The 21660-nt window shown below is 34.5% G+C and overlaps 1 protein-coding gene across 43 annotated transcripts in view; it reads left to right on the top strand.

Annotated features, from left to right (window-relative positions):
* The window catches only part of RIMS2 (regulating synaptic membrane exocytosis 2), a gene marked incomplete at its 5' end in the record, with an annotated part of 603587 nt that overhangs the window by 470793 nt on the left and 111134 nt on the right, over positions 1-21660 (top strand). For 26 of the 43 annotated variants that reach the window (XM_079901300.1, XM_079901311.1, XM_079901281.1 and 23 more), the window contains one exon: positions 10600-10772. The exons of 14 other annotated variants lie outside the window; for them this stretch is intronic. In XM_079901300.1, the coding sequence (XP_079757426.1) occupies positions 10600-10772 (173 nt within the window). Of the gene's footprint in view, positions 1-10599; positions 10773-10812; positions 11913-21660 lie in introns of those variants that run through there. 3 more of the 43 variants (XM_079901313.1, XM_079901312.1, XM_079901308.1) reach the window with 3 other exon arrangements.

The raw sequence follows: 21660 nt of genomic DNA, 5'->3' as shown, positions 1-21660 counted from the left end.
GTGAATGAGGAAGGAATAAAGGAAGAAAGTGATAAAGGCAGGAAGAAATGCAAAAAAGAAAGAGGAGGGAGGGAGGGAGGAAAGGAGGAAGCAGGCAGGCATAATCCTTCCAGTCTAAGAATTCATAATTGAATTAGGGAAACACATGCACAAAAAGTAGTGCTCGTACAAAGTAGGCCGTGTTAAGTAGTACAATACAAGTAAATCATGCAAAGGAAAAATAAAATGAGAAATATTCATTTGGCTTGAAGAAATCTGGGAATACACTGTAGAATAAGACATAATGTGAAGGACATAACAGGCAGAGGGAGCGCTTAAGCAGAGTTATAAAAGCATATGAGCACAAGCTATGTTTTAAGGAACAGCTAGTAGTTCTTTAGAATAGAAACATTTAACAAATTGGGATACGTATTAAGAGGTAAGAATGGAAAAGTTGTCTGGGACCAGATTGTGGAGGGCTTTAGATCACTCAGTTAAAAATCCAGAATGTTCTTCTTTAAAATCATAAGCTTTGAAGATTTTTTTAAGTCACCAGTATCTACAAATCTGTGCTTTTAGAAGATACTCTAATGGTATACTTCAGATGAATTTGAAAAGGATGTTAAAGACAAGGAGTCCTATTCAGATGCTACTGCTAGAGTCTGAGCAAGACATAATTGTCGTTCCTTGCCATGTTTGACTGTTGACTCCACCCCAAATGGTCTTCATGCAAATCCAACCAATCCTACCCTACCTTCTCACACAAGGAGTAAGGGTAGTGGGCCTCTTCCAGATTTTCAACAGAATGTAATTATATCTGCCCTGTGCTTGAATTTGATCCATCAGGGCAATTCTCAGGCCCTTTTAGTTTCTTCAATAATATGTTGTTTTTCAGGCTGTTATTTAGCTCTGATTCTCTTAGATGCAAGTACCTTGAGTTACTTTATTACTTTCTAAGGTATTAATATTTGAAAGGGAACACCACTTCATATCCTCAATCCATTAATTTTTCTTGTATTTTTGCCCGTTATAGATTCCCAGGACCATGATCCTACTGCTATGTTCTCATGTCTTATTTCCGTTACAACTTTTGGGATGCTAGCCTGCTACTTAATATCTATAATATCACCACCCTATGTCCTAATAAAAGATATAAATATTCTCTAAAAAGTTACATAATAAGCCACATAATAGTTAAAGATGTTTACAAAGAACTAAATGTCAGGAATTTTATGACTAAGGAGAGTTTATTTATGATATTTCCTAATTCTAGCTGGATCTTACAAGTCTATAATCCGAGGGCTTGGAGAAGCATTTAATCATAATATGGTATAATTGCTTTAATAGTAACTCCTTTTGTGGAAGAATAATGGACTCATTGGTTTTTCACTAGCAGCAGGCATTCTGTTCTACTCTCTCTGAGCTTGGATGTAAATGAAATGTTACGTATATCAGAATGAGATATTGTTATTAATACATTTAAGGGTCTGGGAAGAACAGACTTCTTGATTGAGGCAGAAATTTCAGATGACATTTGTTTGAGATATTACTGAAAAATAAATGGCATAAAAATAAATCTAAGACTCAGTAAAGCTGTGGAAAAAGAAAATTATTTACCTTATGTGGACACATCTAAAATAATAAATGGCTAAGTAGTAATACATATTATCTGTAAATTTAAAAAGTAATAGCTGTCAGATGTTGGGGAAAAGAAAATAATATATAAAATATATGAAAGTTGTTTGTAAACCATTAAAATTATTCACATTTTAGTAATTATTAGTGTTATGGTCATGGATTGTTATGTTCTTTAGTTTAACTTTCCTTGATGCCAAGTATAAGCATAATTATAAAAACCAACCCAGGGGGCTTCCCTGGTGGCGCAGTGGTTGAGAGTCCGCCTGCCGATGCAGGGGTCACGGGTTCGTGCCCCGGTCCGGGAAGATCCCACATGCCGCAGAGCGGCTGGGCCCGTGAGCCATGGCCGCTGAGCCTACGCGTCCGGAGCCTGTGCTCCGCAACGGGAGAGGCCACAACAGTGAGAGGCCCGTGTACCGAAAAAAACAAAAACAAAAAATCAACCCAGGTTAACTGTTTCAAGAATGAAAAAACATGAGTTTCCAAGTCAGGTTTAATGTTATCCTACCCTAAGTAAATAAGCCAATCTGGTGTCAAAGGACAATGCCTTTTTTTTTTTTTTTTTGCGCTACGTGAGCCTCTCACTGTTGTGGCCTCTCCCGCTGCGGAGCACAGGCTCCGGACGCACAGGCTCAGCGGCCATGGCTTACGGGCCCAGCCGCTCCGCGGCATGTGGGATCTTCCCGGACCGGGGCACGAACCCGCGTCCCCTGCATCGGCAGGCGGACTCTCAACCACTGCGCCACCAGGGAAGCCCGAGAGTGTACCTTTTTACCATGAGGTCAGAACAGGCACAGAACAGGATGAATGATATACCATTTGGGTTAGCATTCAGATGTTCATAACAAATAGACAAAGTCATCTGAGTAAATAAGGATTCTTTTTTTCCATAAACAAGAAATTCAAGCAGCAGTTCAGGGCTGGTACTACTGTTTCAAAAGCCAAGCTCTCTGTTCTTAGAACTTGTCTTTCTGCTCCCTATTCTTACAGGAAGGCATTCATCCCCATTGTCACAAAATGACTACTAACGTAGGCTCATATGTAAACTCCAATCAGAAAGAAAAGCCAAGAGGGAAAGGCAAAGACCATAACAGCTAAGCCAGCCCACTGTAATCAGAAAAGTAATAGTTCTCTCCAAACTGTGTCCCCTAAGTTCCTGCTTATACCTCAGAGGCCAGACTCAAGTGAAAGGATCACCCTAGCTACAAGGGATCCTAAAAAATGAAGTTCTTTTCTTTTTTTGTTGTTGCTGTTAGACCACCAAAATAAATCTGATTCTTTTAGTAAAGAACAAAGGGGAAGAAAAAATATTGGTAGACATTCAACAGCAAGTGAGACAAATAAGTAGGTATAACAAACTCTATGAATATGAAAGACCAAGGACCCATTCATAAGTCCCAAGTAGCTTATTATCAAGATATTTGTTTGCATAAAATGAGTGATACTTCTTAACTGATTAGAATGGAGAATATTGGAGAGAGAGAAGTCAAAGATAACTCACAAGTTTTCTAGGTTTTAGTTGGTTATTAAGCCTATTAAATAATGGAGGGAATATAAGAGATACAAGAACAGCTGGTTTGGAGTGAAAGAGAATAAATTTGATTTGGACCACATTGAAATCGATGTACCTACAAAACAACATATGGGAGATGTCCTGTTAGATGTCCTGGAAATACAGGTCTGAAGCTTGGGAGAGAAGTGAGGGGGAAAGATAAGGATTTTTTAGTCATTACATGGGTAGATAATGGATTAGATCATTCTGTGGGAATTCGTATAGTGAAAAGAAAAGAAGGCTAAAGATTGAAATTTGGGGAGAATCTAATTTAAAATCAGGTTAGAGAAAGTGACACTAGCAAAGGAGATTAAGAATAAACAGAGGCCTTCCCTGGTGGCGCAGTGGTTAAGAATCCGCCTGCCAATGCAGGGGACACGGGTTCGAGCCCTGGTCTGGGAAGATCCCACAGGCCGCGGAGCAGCTAAATCCGTGTGCCACAGCTACTGAGGCTGCGCTCTAGAGCCCACGAGCCACAACTACTGAGCCCGCGTGCCACAACTACTGAAGACCACGTGCCTAGAGCCTGTGCTCCGCAATAAGAGAAGCCACCGCGACAAGAAGCCCGAGCACTGCAACGAAGAGTAGCCCCCGCTCGCTGCAACTGGAGAAAGCCCGCACACGCAGCAACAAAGACCCAATGCAGCCAAAAATAAATAAATTAAATAAATAAAATTTTAAAAAAGAATAAATAGTTAGAGAGATAGGGGAGAAACCATGAGTGACATTATCTGAGAAGCCATTATGGAAAAGTTTCAGGAAAAGAGAGGACTTCAACAATATTAGATGTAATAGCAAAATCAAGAAAGAAGACACTGCTGGCTGATAAATTAGGACATTTTTGGTATTTGTTTTTTGAGAACAGTTCTAGTAAATGATAGATTAGAATGGGGGAAGAGTTAAGGATTCTGAGAAGGAAAATAGTAAATGCATTTGTTAAAGGCAAAAGCACAAGCTCTGCAGCTACCTGAGATTTCTAAACCTGGGATTTCATCGCAGAACTGGCCTTCCCATCTCTGAAAATTGTGAGGAATCAATGGAAGTAAATAAAGGATGAGGTTCCTTGAACAGCTAATTACTAAGAGACACAGAGTTCCCACAGAGCCAAACCTTTGAGAAAGTCATCATTGACTACTAGCATTAATTCCTCCTCTACAAATTCTCCAGGAAACTTACAAATTTCCTTCAGACCAAGGGACAGTGGCTCTTTAGTAAGTCTTTGCCTCCAAGCTAATGGCTACTCTGTCTGCAATTATGTTTCTTTATCTTAAGCTGTTATTGTTCCATCTTTCACAAGATGAGTAGTTTGCAGGTATGATATCTTGTTGTCCCGTACATCTTTTCTCCTAACAAGTCTTTGTGAGTCCTACAAATAACGCATTTATTTCTAAGCCCCCGCCCCTGGTGGTATGCACCAACTCTGCATTCAGTGACCATCTGGTAACTTGAAATCAGCCACAGTGGGAGTATTTAGCCTTCAGAAATGAGCCGACTCTGTAAATCAGAACTTTTTCCTTTTGAATAGCTGGTTGTTAAATACATATAAGCACACCACTTCCTATCTGTACCCATCACAGAGAATGAAAGGATTAAGTGACTCAACTCTATTCAGCTATCATTACAGTAGTTTATACTCTGATTTGGTACTTCATACTGGAGATAATACCTCAGTATATAGCCCAGATAAAACAACCATTCCACTCATTTCTATTCATTAAACATTCATTGAGTTTCTAGTCAGGCACTACTGATCTAGATAATGGGAATACTAAAATAAATATGACAGTAATTATCCTCAAGGAATTTATAATCTAGCAGGATAGATAGATGGTAGATAAATAGATGATAGATAGATATATGACAGATGATAGATAAGAGAGAGACAGAGACTGAGACAGAGAGACATGATAAAGGTATAAGAAAGGCATAAATTAGTTTAGGAATACTCAAGGCAATGATTAATTCTCTTTGAAGGAATTAAAGAGTTTTCTAGCTGGGATTTCATTTGCAGGATACTGTTTACAAAACTAAATCTTAAATTAACCCTCAGTTTTCTGTGGCCTTTCCTCACTGTCTTCTCCCTCCAAAGTAGAGAACTTAACACAAAATACCTTCTTTAGGAGTCCTATCTAAAGAAAATTATCTATTTACAAGCAGATTTTTACACAGTCAGCATTCAAATCAGACAATGATAAGAACTTTGGCTAGGACAGAGAAAAAATCATCTGGAAATAGCTCTTCAAAAAGCAAGTACCTACAGTTGTGCTACTAACAAAACACAACTTCTACTCTCTTTGAATTATTATATGGAATAAAAATAAGATGATGCAAGTGAGAGCATCTTCTTGCTCTTATGATTGTTTCATTTACCACAGCACCAGGACTCCCTCTGCTCTGTTCTTTTCTCCTCTAGACCCGCCAGACTGATATCAAGAGCCCTGCCCAGAAATTCAGCCCCCCTCTTATCTTCCAAAGATTATGTTTGCCTCAATTTTTTCCTACTTTTTGATCTACTCATGTTTTCTCTCTGAATATGATGTAAATATTCCTCCAAGTACTTCTTGATGGCCTAAAATATTTTTCTTCAAACGTGAGCTTTCTTGCTTCCCAGTATTTTGCCATAACCAATTCTTGGACTGGAGTTTTAGACAATAAATCGCAGTTTTATGGTGAGATTCAATACATTGAAGACAAGCAATGCTTAAGGACGTCTCACAGAGGTTCACGTACAAAGCTCAAATGACCTGAGTTGCTGAGATGCTGTAGAGAACTCAAACTAGGAAATTACTTAATCTAAGAACTTGAAATGAGTATATAGGAGAAAATGAAAATTTTATTTTAGAAATCTGAGTTTACTTTTTTCTCAGGAATATTATTATAAAATTTTGATAATAACTTTCCTTGCAGTAGAGCTCTGCTGATGTACTGTTGCTTTCCACTAATGTTAGATAAATAGGGAGAACATTAACTTTTCCAGGCCACTTAAGAACTGTAGGGTCTGGAACATCCCGGAGAACAATAATTTCCCGTAAATTTTTCTGCTTCATGATCTGCTTAATAGTAATGTACAAAACATCAAAATGTTGTCGGGAAAAGCTCCCTCACTGTCGTCCAAGACTTTAATGATCTCCAGTCAGCACAATTTTCAGCTGAGATCCTGTAATCCTATGCAGTAAACCTTCTTTGTTTGTTTCATTAAAGATAATGATGAGCACATCATCCATTGTTCATGTCAGCTGGAAACTAATAGATGCTAATTGTTTAAAGCATTTATTGTATAGTGCCAAAACAATACCAACCATTTCCTAAATAAATAACTTATTCACATTCGTAACTCATTACCTTGGTATAATAATAATTTAGCTGCTTCTGTCTCACTTAAATTATATAACTTTTGTTTTTCATACTTTAGGAAAAGCAAAAAGAATGAACCATTTTAAAAGTAAACTCCCATAGTAGGTCATTTATAACTTCGATTTGGGTTTTTTGTGAATTATATACTTAAAGATGCTATAATCTAAATGTATCCAAAATACGTTCCTCTGAAGTTTTACTTTTAAAACTTTTTCCCATTATTTCTCACTTTCCAAATTTCTCATTCTGTTGATCATGTGTCTGTTTTTAATGGAAGCCTGAACTATATCCCAAAGGTAAACATGTTAGAAATAGACAGAAAAATGCATTTGGTACAAGCCTTAGGTAGACAACAAAATCATCATCAAACTAGAGCTTTTAGCTAATTTGTAGTTTTCCTTTATTTAAACTATTCCGTTCGGTGTCTTTTTATTTATGACCCGCTGCTTTCGGTGTTGGAAATGAGCAGCTGCTATGCGCTAAGCACACGATTGGGTATTTTGAATATATTATTTCTCTTACTCCTCACAAGAATCCTTAAAATGAAATTTATCCTTATCTTACTGGTACAAAAGCTAAACCTCCGAGTTTAAATTAAATTAAATCTTTGACTCTTAGGTGCTAAGAGACTTACAAAGATAAGGAAGATATTGTTCTGGCTTTTTGGAGCTTTTATTCTAATAGAAGGTTTGAAAACTACCAATAAATATGAATACACTCACACCCACACACAGACACACACACACACACACACCTATAACAAGAGGTAGCATGTGATGAATTATATAAAGGCTTAAAACTATAGTATGTGGAATCTTATCTTTCCTTAAATTTTGCATATCCAAAATTTTAGCTCAGCAAACTAGATTATGTGAGAGGTCTTAGCCAAAGATATGTGCAATGTATATATACCATGTGTGTTTAAAAAAAAAAAAGTCTTAAGCCTTAGGCTAACCTGTATGTACCTGTGAATCATAGCAACAGGATCAAAAGTCATGATGACCTGAAAAGACAAAGGCTAGAATATGCAAAGTCAGAATACCAACTACTGAAATACAAAAGTCAAAAAGCAGTTAGGATTCAGAAATGAAGGCAAAGAAAATCAGAAAAGAACCAATCAGGAAGACATGGGATACACAGGTACCAGGTGGCTTTGGATATTAGGATAAAGTACCAGAAGCAAATATTAAAAATGAGGCATCTTCTATGTCAACCAAGAAGTGTCATTTATTTCCTGCTGAGATAAAGCTATTCCTTATCCTGCAGTTGAGAATTAGTAGTTCCCTATGAAGCGATGGAATATGAATGAACCTGTCCAAACGGGCAGGTGAGGCCTGAGAACATACTAGGGGGAAAGTTTGATTTAATATTTTATTTTGCTTTATAAATATATTTTCTGAAATGTGTCTCTTAGATATATATAGAAATAGGTACATTTTATTATAGCTTAGAGCAGTCTTAAAATAATAAATTTACTCTTGGGTATTTTACCTAATATTTCTTTTGGTAAATATATTCCTGGAATTGATACTAAGCCAGTATTCAGCTACTATCTAATCATCATGATCATCATTGTCATCATTTGTCATTTATTAAACACTTCTTATGTGTCCAATATTGTGCTAAGCGCTTTATGTACATTATTTTATTTAATCCTTGCAGCAAACCTAGGAGATGGGTATGATTGTTGTCCACATTTTAACAGATAAAAAACTGGAACTCAGGATCACAAACCTAATAATTCATGTAGCCAAGATTCATACCAATGATTCAGTCTCACTCCGGAGCATGTGCTTTTCATGATTACATTTACCCTTAGTACTTCCTGAAGTTAAAAGTTGTGGCTTTTCATTTGCATTTAGATGATGTAGTAATCCCATGAGCAAAAGCAAGGAAAAAAATGTAATACCAAAACTGCTTTTCTATTCAATGATAAATTATTTTTAAAGACATAAATAGCAATATGCTTCTCCTTTTTATTATAAAGTCTAAGAATGAGTAAGATAAAGTTCTCCCAATGCAGTGTAGTATTGGGAACAATTTAATAATTTTGAAAAATTTCTTGAAACATACATTTTTCATATATATATGAAATGTCCAAAAATGGAAATTACTTCCATTTGTGTCTCAACTTGAGATCAAATTTACTTTTAATAAATATCATGGAAAAAAATACATATATACACATATCCAACGTTATCTATGCTAGCCAGTATATACTGGCTATATATGTGTATATATTATATATATATATATTTTTTTAATATAATGGTTAACATAGATAATATTGGATCCAACCACTGAAATGCTGTTCTAGGCAATGGCTGAAGACATTGTCATTTAAAGTAAATTGTTTTTGATTTTTTTTTTTTTTCTTTTCTTTGCGGTGCGCTGGCCTCTCACTGTTGTGGCCTCTCCCGTTGCGGAGCACAGGCTCCAGACTCGCAGGCTCAGCGGCCATAGCTCACGGGCCCAGCCGCTCCGCGGCATGTGGGACCTTTTCGGACCGGGGCACGAACCCGTGTCCCTGCGTCGACAGGCGGACTCTCAACCACTGCGCCACCAGGGAAGCCCTAACTGTATTTTTTTTTGATAATTTAGAATTCCAACAAAGTCGAAAGTGAGAGTGGATTAAGAAAGGCCATATCTCATCTAATATAAATATATATTTCTAGGTTAAGGATTTGATTATTAAAATTTTGTGTAGCCTTCAAAATAATTCTTATATTTTACATTTAAAGAAAATGACCAGTTATTAACTCAAAAATATACAACAAGATACTGGGGGATCCTGGGGGAAAAAAAAAACAGCTCATTTGAATCTGATCTAATGTTTACGCTACACCCTACTGTCATTCAACTTGTCTTACCAAAATGTTTATATCTAGCTAATATTTTCAGTGAATTGTTGTTCATACAGAACTATTTATTAGGGTAATGATTATTCAAGTCACAGTAAATGGTTTATATAAGATAATCATCTTTCTAATGCTTTATGAAATTTGCTAGTATCTATGATTTAAAAGATCTCCACTGTGAAATTGACCAAGTAAGGATTTTTCACCATTATGTTTAAGAGCATATTTACAAAAAAAAAACTATTAGCAGATAGTCTCTTAACCTAGTAATAGCCATCAGGTAGTAATCATACAGTAATAATACTGGCTGCATTATTTTATATTATACCAGACACCACACATGTATTATTTCTAATTTTCAAAACAGCCCTGCAAGGAAGATATTATTTTCCCTATTATTTTATTAACAGTGTTTTAAAGGTGAAATAATTTGCTCAAGTTTACCCAGCTAGCAAGTTTTCCTTACTCCACGTTTTTCAGACTTCAAAACCTATTCTTTTTTACATTCCACATGTCATTAACATAAAGCATTTATGAAGGTTTTCAATTTATCAGAATATTTGAACACCCAGAACACCCTGCACCCTGGCAGATGACCATCTGATTATTTCAGTTCCAGAAAGTTTGAACTATTGTAAATAATAATGATTTTTTCTAGTACTTCTAGGATTCATCAAAATTCCAGCAACCATTCAGAAATTAAACTTGCTCTTTTCTCTTGGCTTTTCTTTAAAAAGTTAGTGTTTTAATAATTAGATTTTATATTATCTCTAGGTTTTCAGTGAAGCATAATGGATTAAAGAGAAAATTGATGCTACTAAAATTGGTTTTTATAAGTTACAATGGCAACTTCATCATACTTTTTTTTCAAATTCAGAAATAAAAAAAATTTTTCTTCCTAATATTAAGCCAAATGTTTATTTCCCAGATTTTACCTAAATGTTCTTCCCTGAGGCCATTCCTGTTGTGAAACTGTTTTAATGGTCTTCATTGGGGTGTGGTAAAAATTCTCTAATTGTCATTGCTAAAAACAAGGGTTTCATATAAACTGAACTTTTCTTTTAGGATAATTGCCATTCACTTTTGTTTTATATGCAACTGAGTGGGGTTTTGCAGTATCCTCTGTGGACAATTAAAGTGCTGAAATAGGAGAAGCGAATAATTGCTTTGTGTGGTAATACTGACAACTTCTGCGTATTTGTCAATCTGTGTTAACAGTATCGATCAGGATGGGATCCTCATAGAGGGGCAGATAATATTTCCACTAAATCTTCGGACAGTGATGTAAGTGATATATCTGCGGTTTCAAGGACTAGTAGTGCTTCTCGTTTCAGCAGCACAAGCTACATGTCTGTCCAATCAGAACGGCCAAGAGGAAATAAGAAAATCAGGTGAGTAAGGGGACTTTAAGCAGGAAGTTCCTCTAAATATATTTTAGAAGATCTTTATTTTTCTTTGGATAAATGTAAAATCTTTTACTTCTAAAAGGTTAATATATATCATTAAGACAATAAGAACTTCTGTACAGATTACTTTTAATTATATTTTGGTCTCCATTTCAAACTTCTTGCACAGAAAAGTTTTACAGAACTTATAGCTATTGTCTTACTAGATTATTTGAAATAATATCATTAGGTATTTTTTCAATTTTGTTATTTAAAAAGTAATTCTTTTATTATATCTTTACTGAAATTAAAGTGATGGTTAAGTGAAGACCTGAATTTTTTAATATTCTAAGGAATATGAAAAATCATATTTTAGAGGGGATTTTTCCTAGCTGAATACATTTTAGTAATTCAGAAAACACAAGAACATTACTTTTTTAGTAAGGTGCTCTCCCATCCTCTTGAAACTTTTTATAAATGCATGGAAAAAATTCTCAGTTTCTCAAGAAAATTTATAAATGTAATGTATGTTTTTTAGTGTAATTTTCATTTATCACCCAACCTATAGACTTTATGGACACCTGAGCTAAATTAGTCTTTTTTTACTCCTATTGGATCAAAACAAAACAATAATGGAGAGACCACAATTTTTTCCATGCAACTTTGTAACAGGACAATATGATTTAAAAACAATTATGATTTAAGTGTTGCTTACACAGTGCTTCTCTGGTGTACACTGGAGAAAAAGTTTTCAATGCTTAAAAGATGTCATTTTTATTTATGTTTTAGTAGTTATCATTACTTTTCTATTTAATTTTGTATGCACTTTTTCTTGACTTTTTCTTTCTGTTTTGTGTTTATTTGCATGCCTTCAATTTATTTCGCTTTCAAAAGGCCAAAGGGAATAGAAGAGGGAGGGAAAGAAGGGGATAAGCATGAAGAGATAGTTCATGAGGAGGAAGAGGTAAAGGAAGAAAGAATTAATGAGAATGAGAAAGGGAAAGAGATTACAAAAACATGTAATAAGGAGAAAAACAGAGAATCAGGAGACGAGGAAAAAACACAAGATATACCTGAACAAGGGAAAGAAAAAGAACAGTGGAATAAAGAGGATTTGCAAAAGCAATTCTCGCAAGATGATGACAGGTAAAATTTGCTCATTTTCGTAGACATTTCCCGTTAGTAATGTCCTTTCTCCTACTCTTAAAAACTATTTTGCCATTTACATTTGGTTTATTTTCTTGTGTTTTATCTTTTAGCTTCTAATGCAACTAATTAATGTTAGCAAATTATTACCTAACAGATTGATTTATTAAACAGTCTTTAATTTGTATACCATAGCTCTGAGAGTCTGATTTAATTGGGTTTTTAAGTTCTTTTTGACTAGGTGGATCAAAGGTAAATTTCCCTTTAGTTTTTTTAGCATGAATTACTGTATATCTTCCTCATTTGTAGAGTCAAACCTTTAAAATGAGGTTCTGAAGGGGCTGAAAAAATGTAGCCTGCACTATAAGAAATACTATATACTAGAACTTTTAAAATGAATGGCAAAATAGGTAGCAAAAAGTAAGCTTTATTCTGTCTCTGAATAAAGAAAAAAGCAAGTCCCTTGCCTGTCATAGTTATCTGGTGGGGTCTAGTGCAGTTCTGATTCCTGAGGAAGATTGTGGAGTAGGAACAGTGGTCTTTGATACTCTGAGAAGATAGAGGCCTTAGGGCTTATTAGAAGGCAGACATGTTGACTTAGCCCCCTCTAGAAATTCATTCAGCTAGAGAAACTGCCAGAGAAGGAGCTTTGAACAGGGGAAAAGGGAAGAAACATAATCAGCAAGGCATAACAACAACTATATTTTCATTTTCATAACACAATGCACTATGTAAATATGAAACCATCTTTACAGTGCTGTACTGAAAGTCATGTCGGCACAAGTCCGCAGTAGACTCCATCCTTCTGCCTGAGGAGATGAGACCTGTCTAGTTACATTTCTCTGAGACTGAGAATTGCAAATCATGTGCAATTTGGAGGAATTTGGTTTTCTAGTAATCCATCCAGACCTTGATTTTGTGCTAGAATGCACTTGGCATAATACTCACCCCGATTGTAAGCCAAATTTTGCTTTATTGTATCTAAATCCAATCTCAGTTTGTGCTTTACCCGGACTTAAAGAGAAAGATAATTGGAATAAATGTTTACCCCCTGGGTATACAATTCAGTGGTCTAATTCTGTGACACTTCACCTTCTGTCTCAGATTGGTATATTTAACTATATCTGTGATCTATGAAGGTTTCTATGTAACAGACACGAAACCTAAAAGTAAATCTTAAATTAGGCATATTTTGTGATTCGAGTCTAAACTAGTAATTTCAAGTCTATTTCGTTGTTTATCTAACTTTTGATAATTACATTACCTTATTAATGAAGAGCATTTTTCTGGTTTATTTGGCATTGGGTCATTTCATCATTAATTCACAGAGAAAACTTTCCAAGATTTCCTTGGAAAGAGACACAGAGTTTCCTTTCTTCCAAAAGCAGAGCAAAATGTGAGCCTCTAATGTGTTTTCCATTCTATAAACTGTAAAGGAGAACACATGAGCCCCTTGGTGTCTGCCTGGAGCCAAAAGCCTATGTTAGCATATCTGGCTTGGTGGGGAAAAGTTTGAAGAAGATTATAACCTTGAGTTCTCGATTTTTTAATATTACTTTCTTCACCATTTTCTTCTTGAAAAGACCACATTATTTTACACAGGAAAGGGAAAGATGGTATATTCCTAGCAACGAGTCATCAAGGCATTGTACTCTGCTTAAGTAACTATAATACTTTCGCAACTGTAAACCTTAGGGGGCCAGGCTGATGTCTCTAGGGAACATATATTCCATATGATGGCAAAAAGTGTCAACTGCAATTATTTGTGAGAAAATGCTGGTGTTGCTAATTAATTATTGCAGCATAGGATCTTGAATTTGCTTTCATTTCTCAGAATAAAATGAACAGTCTTTATTCCAAGAGAAGCTATGTCTGAGTACTGCCAGTAACATTTCGTTTTGGTAGTTGATGAACAGAATCATAGATTGTTTAAATGCCAAAAACAACTTACATGCTTATACAACATTATTGGAAATAATCTTATTCTATAATGCATCATTGACATTTACTTGTAATCCAAATTTTGTAAAGGAAAAAACTTTTTCTGACTTCAGGGTTTAAGTATCTATAGCAATGCTGGTATACTTAAAATTAACACAGTGACTACAATGAACCAAATCCATTTTAGTTGCTATTTTCATTACAGTAATTGTATCTCATTGTGTGATACAGAATTATGTTGTTTGTGTTATAGTAAGTCTATTAAAGTAAGTCTTCTGAATGTACTAGTAGGAAATGAATAGCAAAAAGTAAATTCAAAAAAGGTCCATTAAATATTTGAATATAATATGTTTTCAAAGTTGATTAATAAACAATACATTCACATTTAGCTATTTATATTTCCACACATGTATATTAGCCTGGTTAAATGCCCCCCTACCATTAATGATTATTTGGTAATCATTTCTAGAAAATCCAAAATTATATTTACCATTTAAAATATTTTTCTCACTCTCTGTACATAGGTATCTGTCTACATTATATCTATGTACATTTGCTGATTACATACCATATATATGTGGTAGGCTGGCCCAGAAAAAAAGTGTTCAGATGTAAGGAGAAATCATTCGTTCAACCAATATTTATTCAGAAAATTTGTCAGGCAATATATACTATGAACTGGGGGATAGAGGTGAAATTAAGCATTTCTAAACTTCTAAGCCTGAGGGTGAAGCAGTTTCTTAGACTTGTGTAGATGGATGTTTAAGGATAGCTCCATATCCAGAAAATTTCATCAAGAAACCTAAACTAATTCACAAGGATATTTGATGGAAGAATTTGGCACAAGAAGTGGAGATCTTAAGTAAATCTGCAGTGGAAGATAGAAAAACAAATATTGAACAGTATAGTATTGTCAAAACCAACAACATTTGGTAGCTTTGTGATCAGATTACTCATCCATTCCCCCAGGTTCTGTTCTGGGCATATAAGAAAAAGAAAAAATAATTCAAGAAGCTCGTTATCTATAAATTTTCATAGATAACCAAATAAGATATACCGAGCCTCAACAGATTGCCTGCTTCTCAGATCCTCTCATATTTTTGTATTACCCAGCTTTCCTTTTAATGGAAATGTTACAGTTTATAATGAATGCACTGCCTAAAAACTTTATGGCTTCATTATTGTAAAACAGGTTCAAGATCTATGGTAAGAGTGAAATATTCACACAAAGATTTGCATTAATGAAGACTACACAGAAAACATTTTGAGGATTTGTGTGAATCTGATATTTAGCAAATTTTTGTGCTTTACATTCTTACAGAAGAGTCAATTTAAAAATGATTATTTGTAAGGCCAAAATATAAATAAAAAGTTTCAAAAATCAAAAAAAAATTTAGTTCTCAGGCATGTCTATAAACGGTATGGAATTATGTTTTCTCTTTTTAAAGAAAACGTTCTTGAGATAGGAAAATGTTTTAAAGGAAAAAGATGGCATCAGTTCAAATGTTCATGAATAGCTGTTTTTAAGACTTAAGCCATCTAAATTATCTAGCAAAAAGTTCTTATAGTCTTTAAAAGGGCAAGCAGAATAATTGTTAATGAAATATTTATTACTGCTAACTTACAGATCAGAGTTACAGATCAGAGTTAAAATGTGATAATACATTTTCCTGACTATGTAATATAACGACGCGTACCGCTTATTTACTCCTATGTTATAGACCTCCTCTGTTTTATGATTGTGCATAAAAAGGGGACTTTTTAAAAAAACACCAAATATCACTCTTAGAATTTTGATCATGTAAGGACCCAGGAATTTGCATTTTTAAAACAACCCCCCCCCCAAGTGGTTATGACGCTGTCCTTCCTCTCTTTTGGGTTGCTTATATTTCCTAATGAATACTACGGTCAGCTTGCCAATTTGGGGGGAAAAAGGCAGCTGCGCTTTTTGACTGGGATTGTGTTTAATTAGATCAATTTGGGGATTATTGCCATCTTAAAAAATGTTGTCTTCCAATCCATGAGCACAAGGTGTTCCATTTACTTATGTTTACTTTCTCTGGATGATGTTTCATAGTTTTCAGGGAACATATACTTCTTTTTTTAAAATTTATTCCAAGTATTTTATTTTTGGTGCTATTTTAAGTGGAATTATTTTATTAATTTCATTTTGAGACTGATCATTGCTAGTATATAGAAACACAATTTATTTTTATAAATTGATCTTGAAACCTGCAACTGTGCTGTATTCATTTATTAGCTCTAAAAGTTTTTAGTTAATTCTTTAGGATATTCTATATGAGATCATGTGATCTGTGAAACAAGATTACTTGATTACTTCCTCCTTTCTGATCTGAATGCCTTTTTATTTCTTTGTCTTGCCTAATTGACCTGGCTAAAACCATCACTACAATGTTAAATAGAAATGCTCATGGAAAGTTCTTAAAAGAAACAGCCTAGTAGAATTACTTTGCATTAGGTCTAAAAGCATTTTTGAGGATGTCTCCTGTGCCACTCATCCATTTTAGAATAGTCTATATGAAACTTTCTTTTAAAATTTTGTGAGCAGCTCTCTTAAAGAATAGATGTATCTACTTCACTGAAAACAAAACAATGTAATCCATTGTATGTTCTCTTTATCTAGTCTATCAGGAAGTTCAAGTTCATAGCCAAAAGACATGATAATTCCATTCAATTTCTTGAACTACATTATATTATAATCATTATATTATATATAATAATTGATATTTTTATTTTTGCCTCTTTTCTGAGGCTTTGCTCCTTTACCTCTATTTTATTACAATTGTGTTATGTAACTTTTTTAAAAAACTGCCTCAAATTGTATATGCTGCTAACTCGGAACAGTTTTCATATAGTATCCTGCCAACCTTTAGAATTCAACACCTTTACGTTCTCTTCTTGAAATGCTCTTTTCTCTGAGCTCTTGTGATTGTACATTCCTTTAGTTCTCTAACCATCTCTCTGATCACCTCTGTCTTCTCTGGGAGCATTCTCTCTGCCCCTTCCATGTTGACATTTTCCAGAATCCCATACTAGGCCTTCTTTTCTTTACGTGTTCTATCTTGATGCTGCCTTCTATTCCGTGGCTTCCAGTAGCATCTGTGTATTGATGGCTTCCAAAACTGTATTTCCAGCCCAGGTTTCTTCCTTAACCATCTGCCAGATCTATCCAGTCCTGTCCTTGCCATCTTCTTGTCTGTCCTGGGGGCGTACCAAACTCAGCATGTAAAATTAAATTCATCATACTGTCACGGAACAGGCAACTACATTTAATAACCCACTCCTCCTTTTGTGCTCTCTTTCTCGGTGGGTGGCACTGGCACCCTCCCATTTGCCCAAACCAGGAACCTAGGCGTCACTCGACTAGTCCTTCTCCACTGAGCATGATTCCCTCCCTCCAATCAAGTCTTATTAATCTTAATGCTTAATTATCTCTGAAGTATTCCATTTCTCCCTAACCCTATATCTACTTCTATAATTTAAGCTATTATCTCTTATGGAGATTAGTTTAGTAGTTTAGTTTCATAGATTAGTTTAGTAGGAAAATCTTGTCTTTTAAAAATAATAGCCCTTAAATCTGAACTCGTTATGCTAATAGCATAAAAACATGAGTAGTCAGTTTTTCTGAAGTTGTTCCTTTGTGAATTGTGTACTTTTAAAAGATGAATTTTATGGGATGTGAATATATCTTTTAAAATGCTCAGAAGTTCTCTGCAAAAAAAAAAAAAAAATCTGTAATTGGTGTTGCTTCTTCAGTAACTATTATGAGTGTAGTGGTGATAAAATGCAGATGATATTTTGTTTAAGGTTAAGTTTGTCAAGCATGTCTTTTTTCTCTATTCCAATACTTCTTAAGAGCCAACTTTCCTTAAAATGTTCATGGGGAAGCAGTGTGTTCAAGAAAGCACCAGGTTTTAGTTAAGATGGTAGTAAAAAGGGTTAGGAATGAGTGGTCAGGGGATAGCTTTGTAACAGCGCCACCTGGCGTTGCTTTGCTGCTGGTGTCACCACATTTTCAGAGCGGTCTTTACAGCTAACTCATAATATTTATACTTCAATACCACATCTCTATTCTTTGATATGAAATCGGAGATCAGTGTTAATTAAAATTTACTCCCACATCTTACATAAATTAATAGACTTATTCAAAGAGTAATTGAAAGAGACCTATTCAATTTAATTGACTTTGTAGTGTAATCGTTATTAGCAATTCTGTTAATTTGTATTTCTGTGGTGACTGGTTATTCTATCCTGTTATCACACAGGAAATCTTATTCAGAGATGCCTACCCAGATTCATTTTTACTGATTAATTAATTGCATTCTGGTTAGAATAGCAATTTAGGATTATATACATTTAAAATGTCCATTAACATTCATTTACATATTAAACTTTTGTTTTCTAGCATTACCACTACTGATTAACCTATAGGTAAATAATGTTTCTATTTACCTATCTGCTATAATGGATACAATTCATTTTTATTTATAACATTGTTAACGTTTATTTCTAACATTTTCCCCACTGGCTGTATGTTAGAGAGTAAAATAAATTTAGTGTGAAAGTAGAGAAATAATTAAATTGGAATGACTTCTACCATACAAAATAATAGCAGTAGAAAAAACTGCTGCAGTAGTTTCCATCATATTCAATATTTATTTTTACAAGCCAAAAAGGACGATTAATTCACAACTGTTATTCTAGACTACATGCAATGTTCTGACAGTGACTCCTAATAGAACTACAGGTATCCCTCAGGATGAACAAATTTAACATATAGAAGTTTGATTTTTATAGAAATAATAAAAATAATATCAAGTTTGAAGTCAAAGGATTCCCGCGCATGAGTATTATTGTGTTAGATACCAGTATATCAGTACAGTGCGGTACTGTATGGTGTGGCTTCATTTTCAAATGCTGATTCTCCATATGGAAAGGGGGAGTCTAATCTTAAGTGATCAAAAGTCAAAAAAAGAAAATCCACAAACACCCATCCTGAGACTTTAGAACCGTAATGACATATGGAAAGGGGGGAAAGGAAAGGGGAGAGTCTATATGGAAAGGGGGAGTCTAATCTTAAGTGATCAAAAGTCAAAAAAAGAAAATCCACAAACACCCATCCTGAGACTTTAGAACCGTAATGACATAATTCCAATCTTTAATTTTTAACCTTATCTTGATTTCAGTCTTTCACATTACTGGCCCTTTTCCTCACAGGCTCTTGCTTTTATTCCTTTGTGTATATGCTCATGTTGCTTCTGGTGTCTAAAGCATAGTTTCTTTCTTTCTCTTTATGAGTAAAGTATCTGCCCATCCTTCAATATTCAAGTCAAATACAAATTCATCCAAGAGACACCTCCTCTGCTCTTCCTCCGTAATTTATCTAATATTCTTTTACAGTAACAGTTTCTCCTGTGGTGCTCATTTTCCTCCCCTGTGATATAGTTAATTATGTATGCATTTAATCTTCCATTGTTGACCATTAGTTAGCCTTTTGAGGATATGTATTTATCATTTTTATCTTTTTGTTGTCTTACCTCTCAATATCTACAATACCTCACACATAGTAGGCACTCAATAAAAGTTTGTGCATGAATGTGTGAATCAGTGAGACCATAATAAAGCAGTGGAAGTTTAGAGGTGTGAAGAGCTTCTGACATAGTGCAGTACCCAACATGCTCATCTCAATCTTCTCTGACAACAATGACCAAGAGGTCACTTTTTTCCCCAATGGAAAGAAACCTATTTATTTCAGAAGTCAGTGGAATTTACTTCAGAGGAGTTTGTTTTATGACACATATGTATTCCAGTCAGAAAAGATTTAGTTGGTTGGTTGGTTTACTGATTTGATATATGATGAATGATAATCATTATTTTATAGATAAAAATCCTGTATAAAGTCTAACAAGAATGGGAGAAAAACAGACAAGAAAAGATAGCAAAGGGTTCATTAGACAGTATTTGAAGATTAGACGAACTCATACCAGTCTAATGTGTCCCAAAAGAACGGTGTAAAATGAATTCTAAAATCCTATTGAAAGGTGCAAAGATGAGAGAAATGACTTCATTTGGGGATGGCAAAAATAAGAAACTTTGTAGATTAGTCTTCTGAGACTTTCTATCAAAATATTTTGAATAGATGATATGTAGCATTTAATACTGAAGTTATCTGAAGACAACTGCATATTTTCAGGACACTAAGTATTAACCAACTTAATTTTACTATTTCTGTTTATCATGGAGCATGAATTACTACCTTCCATGATGCACCTGTCATGTGCAGAGACTTAGCCTTCCAGTCTGGCACGTTGGGGATTGAGCTGGCTTGCTGTGCAAAGTTGTGAATAAGAACTTCATGCCATGTTACACTGACTCATAGTAAGCATAATGTCACTTATCCTCATCCAGAATTTATTTTTAGTATTATAAGTAATACCTAAGTCCTCCGAAAATATACATGAGAGATATATAGCATGACCGCTAAAACTTAGCTCTGGATTCAGACAAAACTGGGTTGAATCCTAGTTCTGCCAGTTCCTAACAATATAAACTTGGGCAAATAAAAAACACTTTCTTCACCTATATATTGGGGGTAATAATAATAATATTCTTGCAGGGTTGCCATTTAATAAGATTATATCCTGAAAGCTTCTAACATCATTCCTGGCACATGACAAGCATTTGATATATAATAGGGGTTGATAAAGAAAGAAAAGGAGAGGAGATGGAAAATACATTTATGAAATTCTCACTTTTTTAAGCTTTTAGATCTGCATATTTCATAGAAACTTTCCTATAACACTTTGCCAGATGACAATTCAGAATAAGACAGATCCTTCATATGTTTTGTACAAGAGAAAATAATTTCTGAAATGCAAAAAAAGATTTTATTATAAGATCATTTTACAAAGTAATAAATATAGTAGAGATTCTGGAAAATTTTTATGGGATGTGTTTCATAGTTTGAAGTGATGGACCTTTAATGGTCTTGAAGTTAAAATGATTTTATTCCTAAATTGCCTTCGTTTATTCAGCCAATATTTTTGAACATCTTCTGTATGCCAGATTCTGTGCTAAAATACTGGTTAACAAGACCTAATTCCTTCCCTCAAAGAGCTTAAAGTCCAGAGGGGAGATAGAGAATTTTAATATGTGATTTGATAATGCTTACCTTTAGTAAAACATTTAGAATAAGTGAACTGAGGCAGGAAGAGACAAGTGATTCTTTCAGCATTATCCAGGATAGGAAAACAATGTCAGAAGAAAATCCACAATTTCTTATAAGCCACTAACCATTCAAAGTCTTTCTGAATTAATAGCTTAAGAACATATTTGAAGTTTGTCAAATAGTTGTCTTAGCTCCGATGCAAACCAAGCATAAGGCTTTTTAAAAATCTTTTAAAAAATACAATAATTAAAACATTATATATTATTTTTCACTTGAGTCTCCTAGGTTCTCCTCCTTAGTTGTTTGTTTTTTAATCTTCCTGCTATGTAAATCTGAAAGGGTCTGTCTCTAGCTAAAATCAGTCAGCAATGTACGAATATGAAGTGTGAATACTTAGAAATATAAAAACAAATCTTTTGAATCAATGCTTTCCAAGTGTATTTCCAGAAATTCCCATGAACTGATGATTAAAAATAACTGTTTTTAAGGTCAATAAATTTGTACTACACATGCTGTCCTTATCTTCGAGATTCATAGTATATATCAGCATTCTGAGAAGTTCTGCAAAAAAGTTGTGTTTAAGCCAGCATTCCCCAAACTTTATGATGGACTATTTTA

The sequence above is a fragment of the Stenella coeruleoalba genome (assembly GCF_951394435.1).
Source record: "Stenella coeruleoalba genome assembly, chromosome: 17".
NCBI lineage: Eukaryota > Metazoa > Chordata > Mammalia > Artiodactyla > Delphinidae > Stenella > Stenella coeruleoalba.
Note: the sequence above shows the minus strand (reverse complement) of the source record. Positions and strands in the feature narration are given on the sequence as shown.